This window comes from Heliangelus exortis, chromosome 1 (genome assembly GCF_036169615.1).
Source record: "Heliangelus exortis chromosome 1, bHelExo1.hap1, whole genome shotgun sequence".
Lineage (NCBI taxonomy): Eukaryota > Metazoa > Chordata > Aves > Apodiformes > Trochilidae > Heliangelus > Heliangelus exortis.
In genome coordinates this window covers 132,582,012-132,599,835 of record NC_092422.1, presented here as the reverse complement: position 1 = coordinate 132,599,835, position 17,824 = coordinate 132,582,012, and the positions used below count along the sequence as shown (strand labels likewise).

Genomic DNA, 17,824 nt, shown 5'->3' with positions numbered 1-17,824 from the left:
CGAGAACAAAGTCCAGCCAGCAAGGGTTGGGTGCAAGCATAAACTTTTATTTGGCAATTGGCACAAGCAAAATGATAGAACCCCATGAAGGTATGGCAAATATATTGCCAAGCAAAAAGAGAAAGGGAGAGAAAGAAAGAAATGGGGGAGAAAAGAGGAAGTGGGAAGCAAAGGAAAGAATGAGAAAGAGAGAGAAAGTCACTACCAGAATCTGTCTGTCTGGCGAGTTTCTTGTTCCTGGACGGGGCTCGATGCAAGATGATGTTGGGTTGGTGCAGAATGACAACAACAGAATGGGGGGGAGAGGGGGTGTCTCCTTATGTGCCCCTAAATTCCTGCCATTCCAGCGCAGCTCCTCTGTTCCCCAAGGAGAGCTGTCAGTCGGCTGCAGCAGGAGCCAGGAGTCCTCAGCGTTAAGTACCGTCAAGGTGTTCCCCCAACCCTAGTCAGAGGGCAAGCTCAGCTGGAGAGGATTTCCGCCCAGCACTGAAGGCTGTCCCTGAGGAATGTCACCTCCAAGGTGGTCGATTGCCACATCCTCAGGAAGGAGGAGGAGGGGGCCTGGGGAGGGGTGTGTCTCCAGCAGCTTATCAGTTCTTACTTCCTTCCAGGCACCACTCTAGTCACCTTTATTCACTAAAGTGTCTTTTGAGGCAAAGAAAATCCTCATCAGTGGGATCTCACAGGTGGAATCTCACAGTAACATTGACAGAAAAATTGGACAGTGGTCATAGCTCTTCTAGTACTGGGGTGAACTCTGCAGAACTCACTGCAACAAGAGTCCTACAGAAAGAAACAACAGAGCACATTAACTACTGTTGCCCTCATGATTGATACCAGCCCAATACTGATAAGAAGCAGTGATCTTGGACATTTTATGGGGATTTTTGATGCTTTTACACATGCATAGCTCTGCTGGGTTGTAAGGATAGAAGTTGATTGATATATTTATTAAAACAAACATGCTGGGAGCCCAAGGGCTTTTATGAAGCCTGTAACTGGGCTAACTGAAAAAGAGAATTAAGACATTAGTATATGCTAGTGGGGTACAGAGCTCAGCTTTTATAACAAGAAGCTTGTGCACAGGTTTTTACTTCTGCATTAGGTGCTTGATGTCACTTCTTGGGGCCAACATGAGTTTTCATAATGTCCTTCTAGCCTCTCAGTTTTCAGCTAGGTCTGTATTTGCAAAGTCCTTACAAAACTAGTTACTGAAATTATTAGAAGATACTAACAAATATACTTTAAGCACCAGAAGACTTTCCTTACTGCTGACATTTCCTTTAACTGCACAATGCAATCATATTTTTATTAAACCTCTGTCATCCTCACGAGTAGAATGGGTTTGAACCTCCAAGTCCAATTTGAATGGTGATCACATGGCAGTGTTTAATTCTGACTTATGCTTGTTAGAGCAAAGCCATAAAAAGCTGTCGCCAAACCAGCTGCTGGGCAAGAGGTGCAAACAAGTTGTGTAAGGCTTCACAGGAGGCTCTGCAAGTCCAACCAGGTAGCTCCCACCAAGCTGACAGTTGTTTCCAGGTTGGTAATATTCCCCTTTCCAAACCTCCTCCCTTTGACTCAGGTCAGACTGGTTCTTCCACATTTCAGCCTAACCCAGTGTTTTCCTTTTCATTAGGAACAAGCACTTGTCCCTGCTCTTAAGATAGCAGATCCCAGTGCAGCACAGATCAAACAATCCTTGCTCGAATTTCTAGTTCTTGAAGGTATGCTTATTATTTTCAAACCAATAACATCTACAACATTACTACTTGTCATGGTCCGTAACTATTAATATTTTATATTGTTTGTGAGGAAATATTAGTCACTGCACATACACATCCTACAGATTGCAAAAGTAAGCAGCTTTATGGTTGGAAAGAATTAGAACGATTTATTTCAGGGAAAATGACGCCACACTGAAAGGAGTCTTAGGATGGAATTAATAGTAGGAGAGAAAAGCAGGGAAATCAGGTTTTTAAACAAATTAATCACCCCAGGAAAAGGGCTATAAAGAAAAGAAAGGGGACAATTAGTGTTCTGGCCACCGGTGTCACTGTTCCTTCTCACTGGTCTCGCTGGTGCTTGCTGTTCTTTCGCTTGTTTCCTTCCGTTCCCTTCTATTTTCCCCTTTTTCTTCTGAGTTCTTATAGTAAAAGGTTCAATTTTATAGTAAAAAGTAATTTATGGTAAAAGTATAGTAATTTTATAGTAAAAAGTTTCCTGGTTTGAGCCAGGATAGAGCCAATTTTCTTTCCAGTGATTTTACATTTTAGTGAAATCTCTTCCAAGTAGCGGCACTTGCTGAAATTAACAACACATTTTTCAATCAGTGTCTGCTTCTAGGTCTGATAACGCTCAATGTTTATAGTTACTGCTGGAGAATGGTGCACAGAACCAAGGTCACTGCTTGGGTTCTGAAAACCATCTTATACTCCAGAAGGAAAAAGGGAGTAAAGGGGTCACATCTCTGACCTTCCTGAGTGGAGTAGCGAGCAGACTGCTGACCAAAGTTGACCAAATGAAGTATTCCATCCTATACACATCTTACTCAGTATAAATTTGAGGGATTAAACTCTCTTGTTCCGGGCCAGTATCCTGAGGGGACTTGTTCATTTGTTTGCCTTTGATCCTGATCCATGCATTCCTGAATCCATGCATCCAGGTCCCCAGTCCAAGGACTTTTCCAGCCCTGTAGCCTCAGTGGTGACAGGAGCATTACTGGGAGGTGGGGGAACATGATACTGCTTTTGTATATATTTATACATATTTCATTACTTTTCATTTCATCAGTACTGTTTCATTAAAGCTGTGTAGTTAGGTTTGCAATCTGTAAGTCTCTCTCCCTTTTCTCCGCTTTCTTTACAGAGGAAGAGAGAGACCTTAACAACATCTGTCATTCATTTAATTGCTGGCCCAGCATTAAGCCATGACTATGTACAACAGCAGTATGGACAGAACCTAGACAATCTATATAGTTGTAACCACAAATTAGAAATATAATAAATAACTGAATGTTGGTGATTGATACAAGTACACTTCAACACTCAGGATCCCTCTTGCCTAAGCACCTTGCATTAGCACCTGGCTAAAAATTTCTCAAATGCCACTATGTCACAATCATAATCTTCCTTGCCTTTTTAACAAATCTAAAAATCAAGCCAAGAATGAAGACAAACACTCCACAATTCTTACCCCTTCAACTAAAACAATACTGAGCATAACCTCTTGGAGCTGTGGAAATATTGGTGCCACTTCATTGTGAAAGAATGATCAGTAATAGTCATTTCATATGCAAATAGTACCAATGGCTCTGAAGTGAAACAAATATTTTGAGTGTTTAAAGAAAGGATTAAATGTGCTTACTGCAGCGACCTATTTCACACCTTTAAATATATCCATTTCCTTGGTTTTCTCCTAGATCCTCCCCTTTTTTTATGACTTGCCCTATAACTTCCTGCATTTTCCATTTGCTGTTTCTCCAAGCAGCACGGGACATGCAGCATCCCATCCCTGTGCTTCTGAGTTCAAGAACTGCTCTTATGGGCACACATCGATATACAAGCAGTTTGTCATATTTTGTAACTTCCTCCTGTATTCTTTACTATTCCATCCTCTTCCCCTGCAACTTCCTCCCTTCCTGCTGCCCCAAGTTTTACAGCTATAGTGAAATGTAGCAATGGTTACATAAGCTAGATATTTTACTCAATATAAAATAGCTGTTTTTCAATTGAGACCCAAATTAAATAGTGAAAAGCTGACCATGTTAATTTCAGTTTTTGAAAGCGTACTTTGCTTCAGGAAACAAGTTAAACAAAAAAAAGTATGTTACAAAAATTATGTCTTCTTTAGTTCTGGAAAATGCAACAGGATTAATAAAATTTTAAAATACAACTAATACAGTTTTTATTTAGAAGCAATACAAATCCAAGTAATGCATGAAAATCTCAGGTGCTTATTATTACAGTTTAAGTGCATATATTCCTTTTGTAATTTTGGGCTTTTCCACAGGAACAGACATACAACAGCCACACAATTTGTTCTTTTCAGAAAGTTTCTACTAGTTTGAAATCTCATCTGTATGATTGGATAATACAGTGAGCTGGTTCCAGTGATAAAATTCCAGATTTATATAGACAGGCTTTCAAAAGAGTAAACTCGACATGAAAGGTGTTAAATTTTTTAATATTCTCATAAAATATGACATATTACACAATTCAAGTGAATTAAGATAGGCAACATACATAAGACATTAGTAAAAATCACAAACAAACAAAAACCCTCCAAAACCCCCAACCCAACCAACCAAAAAAATCCAAAAAACAGATGTTTAATACAAAATACTCACCTATCTTCTCAGATGAAAAGTTAAAAGTATTGGTCTCATCATTTGAATGTCGATGGTTATAAGTTATTATAACAGTATCTCTAAAGTTTAAATACCGTGCTGACCAAATTACTTTTACCTGTTTTACAAATTAATGATAGAAGATGGAATCACCTAACACAGAAGCCTGAGGACCAAAAATTAAAGGTGAGGCTTCCGATTCCCTCTTTGGCTGAGCAACCCCGAACAAAATGGGGAAAACTTCCTCTGCTGACAAAGAATGAAAGAGTCTAATTTTGTCAGAATGCTTAGCATTCTGAAACAATTGCATGCTCATTATAAAAAATGTCCTAAAGAGGTTAGTGTAAATTTACAATTGTAATCTTTAATTTTAGATAATTTAGTAAGTACCACAGTATTGGTATCACTAGTCTGGAAATAAAGATGTCAGTAGAGCACAATCAAATTTATTATTCTTAATGGAAGAACTAGTGAGTTTTTATTTTAAATTTCATCTTTTGCTTCAAATGTTACATAGTGAAATTACTTTTGCCAACCCTGTTCTCAGGGAGGTGGTGATAGTATTAGGATACAGAATAGGCAACAAGACTTACTTCTCTCCTCCCTCCCTGCTTTCCCCTAAAAATATTTCCATAAAACCTTACATACTGTAGATCATGGGAAATACCAGAATTCACCCATTTCACCCACATCACTACTGTCTACATAAGTCTGCAGAGTTCTTTGTGTCCGGCTTCGACAACAGCCACAGTGCTCTGAGAGATGTAGATTAGACTTCTGTTTCCAGCTTCTTTCCCTTCCAGGTGCTAGGGACTGCAGAGAACAGAGGTCAACCCTTCAGCTCCGTAAGGGTGCAGTGCTTCATCTCACCTGGCAAGGATCTACATCCATTTACAGAGCAGCAAGAGCATACTGACAAAACTCCTTTCTTCCCCCCAGAAATGCCAGTTGCAATGCAAAACTTACAGCCTTAGAAAGTTACGATGGAAAGTGCTTTGGCTCTGCAAGTTTCAGATCCCTCTTTTCAAGAGGGTTCAAAGAGAGCTTTTTGGAGTCTGTGAGGAAGACTGAACATAACTGATTCACATGCAGAAAAGCTTAAATTATTTCAACGCCTGGGCCAGAAACACAACGCCATGCCTGGAAGCACCAAAGCTATGATTACAGAAGAAAAAAGATTTACTGCATTGTTGTCTAATATAGGTTTTCCAGATATGTGCTTGGAGTCTTTTGTTTGGTGGTTGACAACCATGCCAATATTCTCATCAAAACCTGGGAAAAGATAAAGATTTCACTTTACAAAGCCAACCAAGCTGAAAAGAAACTTAGTAACCAAGTGCATGCAACTTCCTAAATACAGTTTACCATTATGGTGTTAACCTTCTGTAAGAACAGACACCAACAGACTGAACTAAATTACAGTTAGTTTCATCTGGTAGCTTCAAAGAATGGGATATAAATTAAATACTTTACATTAGAAGTTGCTTCTTTTGATAAGTTAAACTTCTGTCAGTTCTGTCTGTCTCTCTATGTCGTTTCATAGCAAAGAAATTAATTAAGCAAGCTAAATCAGAATAGGAAAATATATTCCAAAAGCCATTCTGAGGTAAATGATGCTGTTTTGAACAGAACAGAAACAACCGATCAGCAACATGTATTTCCTTGTCAAGATGATGCATTTGTTTTCCAATGAAAATTATAGAAATAACATTATTACTTGATCAGACAGAAAACGAGCTCCTTAGAGAAGCTGAATATATAATTCCTGTTTACACAGCAGTTTTCTACTACTAGCAGAGATGGGTTTTTTCCTAGTACCCAAGCCATTTCTTGCTCTCCCTCAGTATTACCAGTACTCTAGCACTGTTTCATTAGCTGTTGCTGTACATGCACTGATATCCTATGTTTTGTCCAGCTGCATTACTGTACTGTGTATGCTGATAGAAGGATGAAATCCTCACATGCTTGATTTTATATTAGCATTATTTTACTCTGTAGTTTTGTTACCAAAAAAGATTCAGCACCTCAGACTAAACTGAAGAAATCTCACATTACAAACCTGCTTGGTGCGTATACAGCTGGTACTACTGGTAATAACTTTGAATCACACCTTTAAACCTAGCTTTGGGTAATGCAAAAGAGCTACAGAAAAATCAAACTTCAAAGCCTGATAGTTTAACTCTTAGCACTTTCTACACTTTAGAAAGTCCCAAGTTTACCTCAAATGCATATAGAGCATAGGCTCAGAGCATAAATAAATAGAAAAGGTAATAACAAATCCTTCTATTAGTTATTTACAGAATAGGTACAACAGACTGATAACATGGGAAAATTTAAATCTAATTCTGTGTCTGTATCCAGACAAAGTGGATAATAAACGCGTGGGCAGGGAAGGAATTTATTTTTTTTTTTTTTAGAAACAGTAGGTATCACAGATTATTACATTAATCTAGGAAGATTATCAACAGAAAAACACTGGCAAGAGGGGTAGGCAGAGTAGCATAGTATTTTTTTTAAAAGACAGTTCTTTACTACCACTGGCATTATTTTTTTTTTTCAAGATGCTACAGAAAGGTTGAAGTATTTCTTATGACACCACATGGAGCAGGGATTGAAGAAGTGGGTCAGAGGGACAAAAATGCCAACAGTGTGCAACCATATGAGCAGGACTATTTTCTCTGTATCACAGCACATATATATATGTATATATATATTTACACATACCATTTATATAGTACACATACTCCAGCAGTGCTTCTGAATTTGTAAAAGACATTGTGTAATTTGCACAGTGTCCCTACTACAGCTAGCAAAGTAAGTTGCTGAGCACGGAAAGATATCTGAAGTGAAGAAGAAATAGATTCTGATAAATGGAGGCATGCATTAGCTAGGTTCACCATTCTCTTAATGCTGCTGCCTCATTAGGAGCATGACATATTGTCCAAGTATTTAAGCATTTTCTCTTTCAGTAAGGAAAGACTGTATCTAAATATTCCTCAAATTATTAAATACTCCATTATATTCTGGACTTTCCTGAAACTGCAAGGAACAGAGCATAAAGACAGCTGGAGAGTCAAATCCACAGCATCAACAACAGTTCGCAGTTTTTACTGTGATGGTAGATTTAAAGGACTTCTATCATTTAAGCAGTTCATCTGCACATTCAAACATTGACTTGCACAAGGAAATATGCTGACAATGAAATCTGAAAACTTAAGTTCTCTCTGTAAACCAGCTGTTGAACAGATTAGTGCCAGTTACAGTCTTTAGACAGTTTTTAAACATAGGGTAAGTTTACACTTTAGCGTAAAAGTTGCATGTAATGTTTATTCACAGACAATGATCCTTAAAGGCAACAAGTAAAATATATACTGAAATAATTTAGAATCACCCAGCAAAGTTTTTTGGTTTTTTTTTTTTTTTTTTTAATGGACATGATTTTTTAAAAATCACTTCTAGGAAACAGTACTCTGTTAAGTGGTGAAAAAAACAGAGCATATAATATTGTGCACATTCTCCTGGAGCTTTTCTTATTTAGTTCATAGAGCAGAGACTGTTGCAAAATCTTCAGAGATAAAAAGAGAGATTCTGCAGGGAGAAACTTAATCTGAATGAATGGACAAAATTAAGCTGACATTTTATCTTATAATAACTAGATACACTGAAAAGGAGAGGGTTTTTCCAAGATAACAAGTTGGAAATTTCTGGTCTCTTTCAGTCATCAACAAGACAATAAGTAAGATAACCAAATCAAAAAGTGGAAAAGACCAACTGCCCTTGCCCTTGTTTTGATTATGTTAATCACTTTGATTCCCTTTGTCCTGACTGTTGCTAATTCTGTATTTTTTTCATTTAAAAATCACTTTGTTGGTCCTTCTGGAAAGTCAAGTCCATTTTTAGGCTATAATAAGAGAGGGTAAAAAGACAGAAACAGAAAAATGTATTCTTACCACTGTATTGCATTGTAGCTCCCAAATATGAATCCACTATTGATCCCAGTAAGCCTGCTGCTGCACCAAACACAATAATAGGCCACTGTGGAGCATATATCTCCAGATCACTCACAAAAATGAGTTGTGTTATGAAATAGGCTATACCTACTGCCATGCCTCCAAGCAAACTTGAGAGCAGACCCACTAAAGTAATTCCTCCATTAGTACCTAAATGAAACAGAAATGAACCCGATTTACTACATTTTTCTAAAGACTTATATTTGCTCAAATGTTTTATATTAGATCAAAACTATGTTCACATTGATCTTTCTCTCTTTTATGAACAAGACTTTGCTACCAGAACTTTAATTCACAGTTCCCATTATGATGTTGAAAAGGTTGACCCATACCAAAGCTGGCAATGGACTTTTTAGGATTTAGGTAGTGAAAGGGCTAGGGGGAATCGTTTCAACTAGAGGAGAGTACATTTAGATTATATGTTAGGAAGAGGTTCTTCACCATGAGTGTGGTGAAATATTGGAACAGGTTGCCCCGAGAGGTGGTGGAAGCCCCATCCCTGGAAGTTTTTAAGGCCAGGGCTGGACAGGGCTCTGAGCAACCTGATCTAGTGGGAGGCGTCCCTGCCCATGGCAAGAGCGTTGGAACTAGACGATCTGAAAGGTCCCTTCCAACCCTGAAAATTCTATGATTCTATGATTACTATTACTTTTCCCATCTCTAAGACTAGTTATCTAGAAATATTCACTGGCACTAAATTAAATAAAACCAGATAGCATAAGCCTCATTGTCACTTAGAAAAAGAGATTTGCTCACAAAAATGCAGAACATATGCATGTTACTAAAACAATGCCTCTTTCAGAAGAGGTATTCCAAGACTTATTTTACCAATAAATTTAAAAGAACAGAAATCATAGAAAGGAAGATGTTTGACTAGTCATTAAAAAAAAAAAAAAATCTTAAGAACGCTTAAAAAGAGAGAAAGACAAAAAAAGCGCCAATCATATAAATCCTGTCTCACAAGATCTAAAACTCAGATTAAAAAGTCTGAAAGACTCAGAAAAGATACACTGCTTTAAAGGTAGCAAATTCATCCACCATACAGTATTACAGACAGAAGGTTCACTTTACTCACACCTGGTAAGACAGTAAAGGAAATAAGTAATTTGGTTAAGACATGAATTTTTTTGTAGTGTCTGTATTCAGGATATGTATTCTTCAACGGATTCAAAATTTAATGTCTGAAAAATTCAGTTGATAATTTGTATTGTTTATATTATTAGCAATATAACTTTTTGTAGCACCAGAGATGAGAAGTGATAGCATTCACTAAGAATGACTTTAGCTCCCTGGATAATATGTTGGTGTATTTCACCAATGAGATATGGCAGAACACAACTGAGTATATTCCATTTCAGAAAATGGGTTCCTGTTGATATTTTCTAATCCTCGATTTCTGTTTGGTTTTTTTCTGGGTCTTTTTTGGAACTTTTCAAGTTGGATGTATAATTCAAAACAGATCAGCAAAATATTAAGAACATGTAGAACTGAGAAGACCTTACCTACTGGAACCTCTTCCCAAGTTGTTATTAACCTTGGCTTGCTTTTACTCATAACACTACCTATCTCTGAAGCCCAAGTATCACCAGCAGAGCATGCCAAAGCTCCCAAAAGGGATAAGCACATCCATGATGCTGTATATTGCTTTGAGAAGTCGACTGGAATTTCACCTGGTCCATTTTCTATCATATATAAGACAGCAACCTCAGTAGGAACACCACCATTACAGAACACTTGCACCCAATTCCTCTGTCCACCTGCAGTGACAAAACTTAAATTTTATTATTTTCAGGCAAAATAACTTGACAGGCAACAACATGACAAAAAAGCTAAAGACAAACATATGTAAAGGTAAATTTAAAAAGACAGACTTTGAAATCAGAAATTACATTGCAGCTTTTTTAATAGAACAGAAGCAAAAGCAAAGTTGCTTGCTAATGTCCATAGATATAATAGTTGAGAGTTCCCCACTCTGGATGTTACATCTCATCTGACCCTTTGAAAGGAAGAGGAAGAATTAAAATGTTATGGCTTACCTTCTTTGTATTCTGAATCTATTTGCTTCTTCATATCTTTTTTCCACTTAGTAAGTTTTGAAGAAGTAACAAAAAAAACAAACAAAGAAGTGAAGAAACTATAATTTGCAATTGTAAGGATAAATCCAACCACCAGACCTACAAAAAAAAAAAAAAAAAAAGGTATATAAAGTTCCTTCATATAACAATGTCTACTTTGTAAAACAATTAAGTACTTTGAATCTCTTGACTATGGAGAGTATCTTAATGATGACCCTAAGATAATCATACAGAGATTTTCTGAGGTGCCCAATATCTGGAAGAAAATTCCAGTGATATGTTGACTGAAAAAAAAAAAAAAAAAAAAAAAATCAGCTACCTTTACCATTTTCTCTTAAATGTTACTAATACATTGCTAATTTTATTGCTACTGATAGAGTATGTGATTTTAAAGATTTTCTTGCCGTAAATCAGTAGTACTGAGCAAAAATAAAAGACAAAGCAATTAAAAAAAATACCAAAGGATATCTATTTGAAATTTTAGTACCCTGACTGAAAAAAATATTTGTATAAGAAGCATGTATACAGCTGTGTCTGTGTCCACTAGCAAGCTTATGTTCAATTTTGGAAATAAAATCCCTCTCCCAGGGTCTCTAAGATAACCTGGATAACTCTCTTCCATATCTTAAGAACTGCTACTTCTCCCTTCTGTTAATTTTCATGCTTATATCTGATTTTTATGTTGTCTTTTTCTGTGTATTTTCCTTAAGTATCTGAGATTCTGGATGTGTTTCTTTTTTATCTCCTCAACAAGGGGAGGTCTAATTCTCACTGTTAACTATGACATTACAGTTCTTCATGGCTGAAAGAAAATTGGCCACACTTAAAGCAATTGTCAATGAAAACTGGCTAACACAGCTGTTAAGAGGTAAAAAAACAGAAGAAAAGATTTTTATTTAAAAATACTCCCATCAATTCACAGGCAGAACAAAAATTACAAAGTGGGTGACACGGAAAGGAAGGATTTTCTTTCCATTGTCCATCAATTCAGACAATGTCACAAGATAAAGGTGAATCACCTCACATGGAAGATGCATCAGATTCCAAAGAACACTGTTGTACACTATGCTGCGGGGTTTTCTCATGAGGTCAAGAAAAACCTTTGATGAAACAGTCATTTGCTGGAGGGGAGTACAGATTTAATTTACTTATTTTTGTGTGGCAAAAAAATGTCTAAAATTGCTCACGTTACAGCAAGGTGAACCATGTTGCAGTTCCTGGTTTCCTACCAGGCAGGCAGGCTGCTGACATGGCTCAATGTGATGGTTTTTCTTTGTCACCAGCTCTGCCATTTGATTGTTTTTATGTTAATCCCTCAAAACCATGTGTTTTAACTGCATATTGTACTGGTTTAAAAAAAAATCTTACAGGTTTATATAAATCTAATATTAATAAAATTAATTACAAACAGCAGCAAAAATTAACTTGACTATTTAAATAGGCATGAAAAAAAAGAAGTATGAATTCAAGCATATAAATGCTTACATTTATACTTCTATAATAAAATCATGTAGGAAAGTCTTAAAAGAATATTTGGCACAATAAAGAGGACTGTAATTTACTTTATTAAATGCTTAGGTGAATAGTCTCAGAAAAAACATACCTCCCAATGCACCAGTGTGATCAAGACTCTTCTTCCTAAGCCCCTGTGTAGCAATTATTAGTGGAACAAAAACTGAAAAAAGCCAGCGCCATGGAGAAATGGGTTGTGAAGTACCTGATAAATCAAATAGTATTATTAAAGATTATCCTTTTAAGCCTTTTTAATGCCTTTGTATCTTAGAAGTAATTATTTTCAAGTATATATTTAAAATCTGATCTTAATAGAGATTAAGCCTTTTTACCCTTTAAAAGAAAAATATTCTTATGAACAGAAGACCAGAATATCCACAATTATTTATTCAATTTTTCTATTCAGCTTTCACAGAAAAAAGAAAATACATTAACTAAGGCTAATTACAAAGAAATAGCAAATGTGTCAATAAATCAAATGGTTGTATTTTCCATTCTGGGAGGGATTTATAAACCCCAAAATTAACATCCAAAATGTTAAGACCAGATGAAACCTGACTTGAGACAGAACAGAGTTCAGATTTTAGAAAACACAATCCACACATCTCAGTAGGTTATGTAGAATTCAGTTTCAAATATGAAGCAGTTTTAAGTAAATAAATCAGAGCTTCCTTCATAAAGTATGTTATGATTAATTCTCTGGTAACTACAGAACAAAGTTTATTTATTTATTTGTTTATTTGTGAAGTTTCTGAAAATATGGCAGTAATAAAAGGAATTAACAACACTGTCCATGGTCACTGATGCTTTTATGATTTTAATGGAATGAACATTAGAATGATATATTCACAGTTTTATCTTGGTTTTCAAGCCATCCCAAGTATCAGTGTTTGCAGGAAAAGCTATTGTTTATCAAAGGCTTTAACTTGGTAGCTAAATCAATTTTTAAAAACTGCTCACCTGGCCCTGGAGCATAATAGAGACTGTTGAAAAGGAAGCTGCATACAACAATTTCATGTCTTGTACTATGTATTTCATGTATGTACTATGTATCTGAAATTTTTTCTTCTCTGAGAACTCTCTAGACTAATCCTTTTCCACTTCTACATTCTGCTGTCTTCTGTATTATTTCTCTGAGGTCTATCTAGAACAGCACACTCAAACAGAGTGACAGGAGAATTTTGGGGGTTTTTGGGTTTTTTTTTGCATGAGAAATTATTTTTTCTGTGGCATGTGGCCATCATGTGGTATCTACATTCAGCATACACTGAAAAGACATATTTAAGCTAGGAGGTAGCCATCTTTTTCTATGAGCTAACATGCCCCACATAGTGAGGGAATTAATGCTTCCCACTGATTTTTGTTCTCCCAGGGTGGCTGCAATGGAATTGCCACACTACTCGAGTCCTGCTGTATCATTTCACGAGTCCAGATTTCAGGTTTATGTATTTGCTAAGTGAACCATACACATACGGGTGGCAAAATTAAAAAATGTAGCACAGATCTTCCTCTTTAATTGGTTTACTGGTCAACATAATTTAACCAATCTGAGCTTCCTGTGTTGCAGCTATTCAAATATTTCACTCTAGTTTATGGGTTTTCTCAAAGCTAACATATTGCATATATATATTGCATGGTTTAAATTTTTTTTATTACTGCTTTCACATGAAAACAGTTCTATATAATCAAATATTCTATATTTGGAAAGTATAGTGCTTTTTGGGAAGCGGAATCGGCTGCCCCAGGAAGTAGTGGATTCTCCATCCCTAGAGATATTTAAAAAGAGACTGGATGTGGCACTCAGTGCCATGGTCTGGTAACTGCAGCGGTAGTGGATCAAGGATTGGACTTGATGATCTCTGAGGTCCCTTCCAACCCAGCCAATTCTATGATTCTATGAAGAAAAAATTATTTCAGGTCTAGTATTAACATCTATGCAAAAATACCTCACCTGTCATCCTCCTTGTTATACAGGAAATAAAGCCAACTTAGAATGTTTTGAAGTATTTAACTGGAAATAAGTTGAACACAAAGCTTTTTAAAAGGACTGCTTTTAATGGCATTCTTCATTAACAGTTTCTAAATTTGAATGCCCCAAGACAGAGTAGTTAAATAACTACTAAGGAAAAAATCCTGGTTTTCAAAATCACAAATGATTTACTTTAAAAAAAAACAAACACCTAACTGAGCAACAAAAAAAGCAAATTATTTTCTCATCAAAATACCTACAGTGCCTTTTGAAAAGATTTATCCTGAGTTTCCAGATTGTTCACAGACTTTATATTACCTCATTTTGACTTTTAATTGGAAGACATGAATTACATTGCCAAGGATGCCAAAGGTACATATTATACAATACTGAAATTTCAAAGCCCAAGAAGAAATTGTTGCTTAATACAAGAGTTTAAGTCTTCCATCTTCACAGTCATAGAGACAAGAAAGCTATTGATTATATCCTGATTACTCTGACGAATTTCACTACTAGAAAAACAAGAAAGCCAGTATACTAGGTCAAAGTGGTGTAACCACTTTCTAAAACATCAGCCCTTTCAACTGTTTTGAACTTAATGTAAAGATCTCATAAATATACTTAAAGCTGATGACTATCTCAGAAAGATTTAGTGACAGTTTTTGTTCAAAAACTCACAAAATTTAACCAGTAAAACAAATAATTAATGTAAGTTTTGAGCTAAAAAGTAAAAAATCATGAGAATTTTTTATCATACCAGCTACACAAATATAAGACACTTTAAGTCTAGAATTCATTAGGTCTCAGTCTCATAGAAGAAAGATTTCACTCAAGTACAAGTACACAAGCTTCTCTTGCTGGAAAGCTAGAAATTATGTTTTTCAGCAAGAACTTTTTCTGTCAGCATGACCTACAGCTTTGCACACGGACAGGCTCCCTTGTGCAAAGGACAAAAATATTTCACAGTAAAACACTTGTCATTGCAAGCACAAAGATTCCTAAGATGAAAAATTCCCTTCTGCATACTGAAAAGCCCCAACATTGCAGGCAGTGTGCAAGGGAGCCTTGAAGCTGAGGGCTGACTCAAAAACTCAAAAGATAAGCACCACCAGCTGTGTGTGAAGGGATCTCCAGGGCTGTACTCTGGTATTACTAAGAAGGTTACTGGTAATAACTTGAGTGTGAGCTGTACCAGAACACAGAGACAAAAAAAAAAAAAAAAATCAGATTTTTCACCTTGTATTTCTTTGGAGGCAATACCCCTCCCCCCCACAAAACTATTAGTACTAAATTACTACTAAACATAAGTATTTTAAGAACACATTTATTGGTTTATTATGATTCTTTAGCATGTTTATCAACATTTTGGTCACTGTTCAGTGCCTAAGGATTACTATTAACTATAAACAGTAAGCTAGTAAATGCATGCTTGCCCTACCTTTATATTTATGGTTAAGGACTGTGAATTTAATCACTTTTACAGGCACTTAAGTTATCTCTCTCACTTCATTAAGCCCATTCCTACTATACGCTTGCTTCAAGCCAAGGTCTTTCCATAGTCTCAGGCACATGAAAACCAGAAGTTGTACATCCTTCTTGTTCCATAATAATTCTCTATAAAAAGGAGGATCTGTTTGCAGTCTCCTGCTTTGTGTTAGGCCCCATGACAATACACCTGATTTCAGGCCTCTAGGCTGTCAATTCTCCATTATGTTAGGTAATGTTACATAGCAAGGACTGGAATACCCTAATTAGAGGCAAAATGCATAACTTCCTATAGAGAGCAGGCATGCACAAATTAGGCTGTGTGTTTAGAGCCAACTCGGCTAGCTCTAAATGATACAAACAAAGCTTGGTTGTGAATCTTGCTTCTGCATAACTTCAATGTGCCTGCCGTCTCACCATAAACCAGAGCAGAAGCATCCAGACAAGGTAGATTTAATGCTGTACCCAGGACTAATATCCCATCCTGAAACCCAAAGCACTGAAAAACACTAAGCAGAGACATCCAACTGCCACTGCAAAAATCATCTTATACTAGTGGATTATTTATTCTAGTTTCTTTCAGATCTATGGTGACCCCAGGCAGTTGAGGATGTTAACGCTGCATCTTGTGGCACTTCCAGCATCACTGCCATGACACTGGAGCTCCTCCTTCATTAAATTGTCTGAGATCTTAAGGACAGGTCTTCACCTGTCCTGGAAAAGCAGTTAGATTCTTTTAGGCTTGCACTGTTGGCTGAAGGCAGTGCTGCACATTTATGTAAACAGGGTCTTGGAACAGCAATGACAGACCACAGAAGGTATGTGTCCTTGCAATTAAACACAACTAACCCTCAGCCTTCCAGTTCTCTATCTCCAGTCTGCAGGAGCCGGTAGGGAGGGCAATAGGTAGCTCGGCTCACCCCTTACGGTAACCTACCAGCCTCTCTCCTTAGCCCCCGGCCTTTGGACTCACCGTAATACATGTTTGTAATCATGGACACGATCCAGAAAACCAGAGAAATACAAATGAGCAAGTTCAGGAAGACAATATTCACCACCATCTTGACGTACTCTTTGAGGAAATCCTCCTGGTAACAGGACATGGGAAGCCAGAGAGAGAACACCTGGTGGGGAAACACAAGGCGCAACCCATCAGGAACAGGGACACGGACACCGACACCCTCTCTGCCTAAGGCCTGCACTGCACCGCACCGCACCGCACCCCACCCGCGCAGCCCCGGCCGCCGCCTCTCACCCCCGGAACGCCAAAGAGCTCATGGGGAGGCGGCAGCTGCAGCCCCCGCCCTCTTCCCCCCATTCATCACACCACCACTCTAACTCCGACACAGACACCGACCTGCTCCCTTAGCCTACCGGATCCGCCACCATCCCGCCCCGCCCCGGCTCCGCGCATGCTCTGTCGGCTCCCACGACAGCGCCTGTCCCCGCCTGCCTCTCCGCTGGCCTCTCCGGGGGCCGGGCGGTAGGGTCGCGGTTGTCGGCTCCCTGGCACGGCTCGGCACTGGTGTAGCTGCCGGGTCGCCCGGGACGTGCCCTCCACGCCGCAGCGGCGCTCCCGAGGCTCGTCCGTGCTGGTGTCCTCGCAGTCTTCCCCGCGGGGCAGCCTGTTCTCCCTCTGATGCCGAGATGGGGCCACGGCCCTCAGGCAGACGGTGCCGTCCTCCCGGCAGCCTCCGATCGCCCCAGGTTGAGCTCCCGCTCAAGCTTTCCCCCTCCACAAGAAGGGAGGGCTGCTTCAGCGCAACTCTAACAGCAGCAGCTTGCCGGCTTCCCCAGCAGATGAGGCCCTACCCTCCCTCCCTCCCTAGCCGCGGCTACACCCCTCTCCCCGGGGCACCCCACCCCTCCGATCCGCCTGGCCCCGCCGGCCTGCCGCAGCACAGCCGGGCTGGGGCGCGGGTATGCTATCGCCTCGCTCCTCCACAGGCCTCGGTACAGAGACAGGGCTGCCCTCCGTGCTCCGTGCTTTAACAGCCCTCAGCGAGACTAGGTCTTTCCTTGGCAAAAGCCCGCGCTGTGAGCGTACCGCCTCTGACAGACGCGACCATCCCTGAGGCAGCCACCGCCGCCCCGCCGCCCCGCTCATGGCTGCACTGCAGGGCAGAGTCCTCCGTGCCTTGCCTGCTGGGCTCAAGTAACCGCGGCTGCTGTGCGTGCCAAAGGAGGAAACGCTGGATACACAGCCAGCCAGTTCGCTGTTTGGGAAATAAAACCCAGGAATGGCACCGCCGTGAAAACTGCTTGGTAACTGCTGATACCCGTGAGGGTCTGGGTGCAACTTGTTGGGACGCTGCGTAGTTCATTGGCACTAGAAGAAAGAGACTTGAAGCGTTTTCCTGTCATTAATTTAGGATTAATACAAGCCAAACCTGCCTAGTAGCTTTTCTGTGGGCAGGCCAGAGTT

General features: G+C 38.8%; 1 protein-coding gene and 1 long non-coding RNA gene across 8 annotated transcripts; one reads left to right on the top strand and one right to left on the bottom strand.

Moving 5' to 3' along the window:
• Nucleotides 1-424: 424 nt before the first annotated feature.
• TMEM19 (transmembrane protein 19) lies at nucleotides 425-17,575 on the bottom strand. Of its 7 annotated transcripts, XM_071767013.1 has the most exons (9): nucleotides 16,655-16,756; nucleotides 16,373-16,523; nucleotides 12,037-12,150; nucleotides 10,395-10,532; nucleotides 9,861-10,115; nucleotides 8,446-8,508; nucleotides 8,299-8,358; nucleotides 7,073-7,188; nucleotides 5,484-5,620 (listed from the first exon to the last, which is right to left on the bottom strand). In XM_071767013.1, the coding sequence occupies exons 1-8, from the start codon at nucleotides 16,715-16,717 to the stop codon at nucleotides 7,076-7,078; spliced, it is 957 nt and encodes a 318-aa protein (XP_071623114.1). In that variant the 5' UTR covers nucleotides 16,718-16,756; the 3' UTR covers nucleotides 5,484-5,620; nucleotides 7,073-7,075. The 7 variants fall into 7 exon arrangements, with proteins under 7 accessions (XP_071623123.1, XP_071623106.1, XP_071623080.1 ...); XM_071767005.1 differs by lacking the exon at nucleotides 7,073-7,188 and having other exon boundaries at nucleotides 4,167-5,620; XM_071766995.1 differs by having other exon boundaries at nucleotides 8,299-8,508.
• LOC139806850 (uncharacterized) lies at nucleotides 783-5,563 on the top strand. Its single transcript, XR_011730372.1, has 3 exons — nucleotides 783-1,542; nucleotides 1,640-1,727; nucleotides 2,869-5,563. It is a non-coding gene; the product is annotated as an uncharacterized lncRNA (long non-coding RNA).
• Nucleotides 17,576-17,824: the final 249 nt, after the last annotated feature.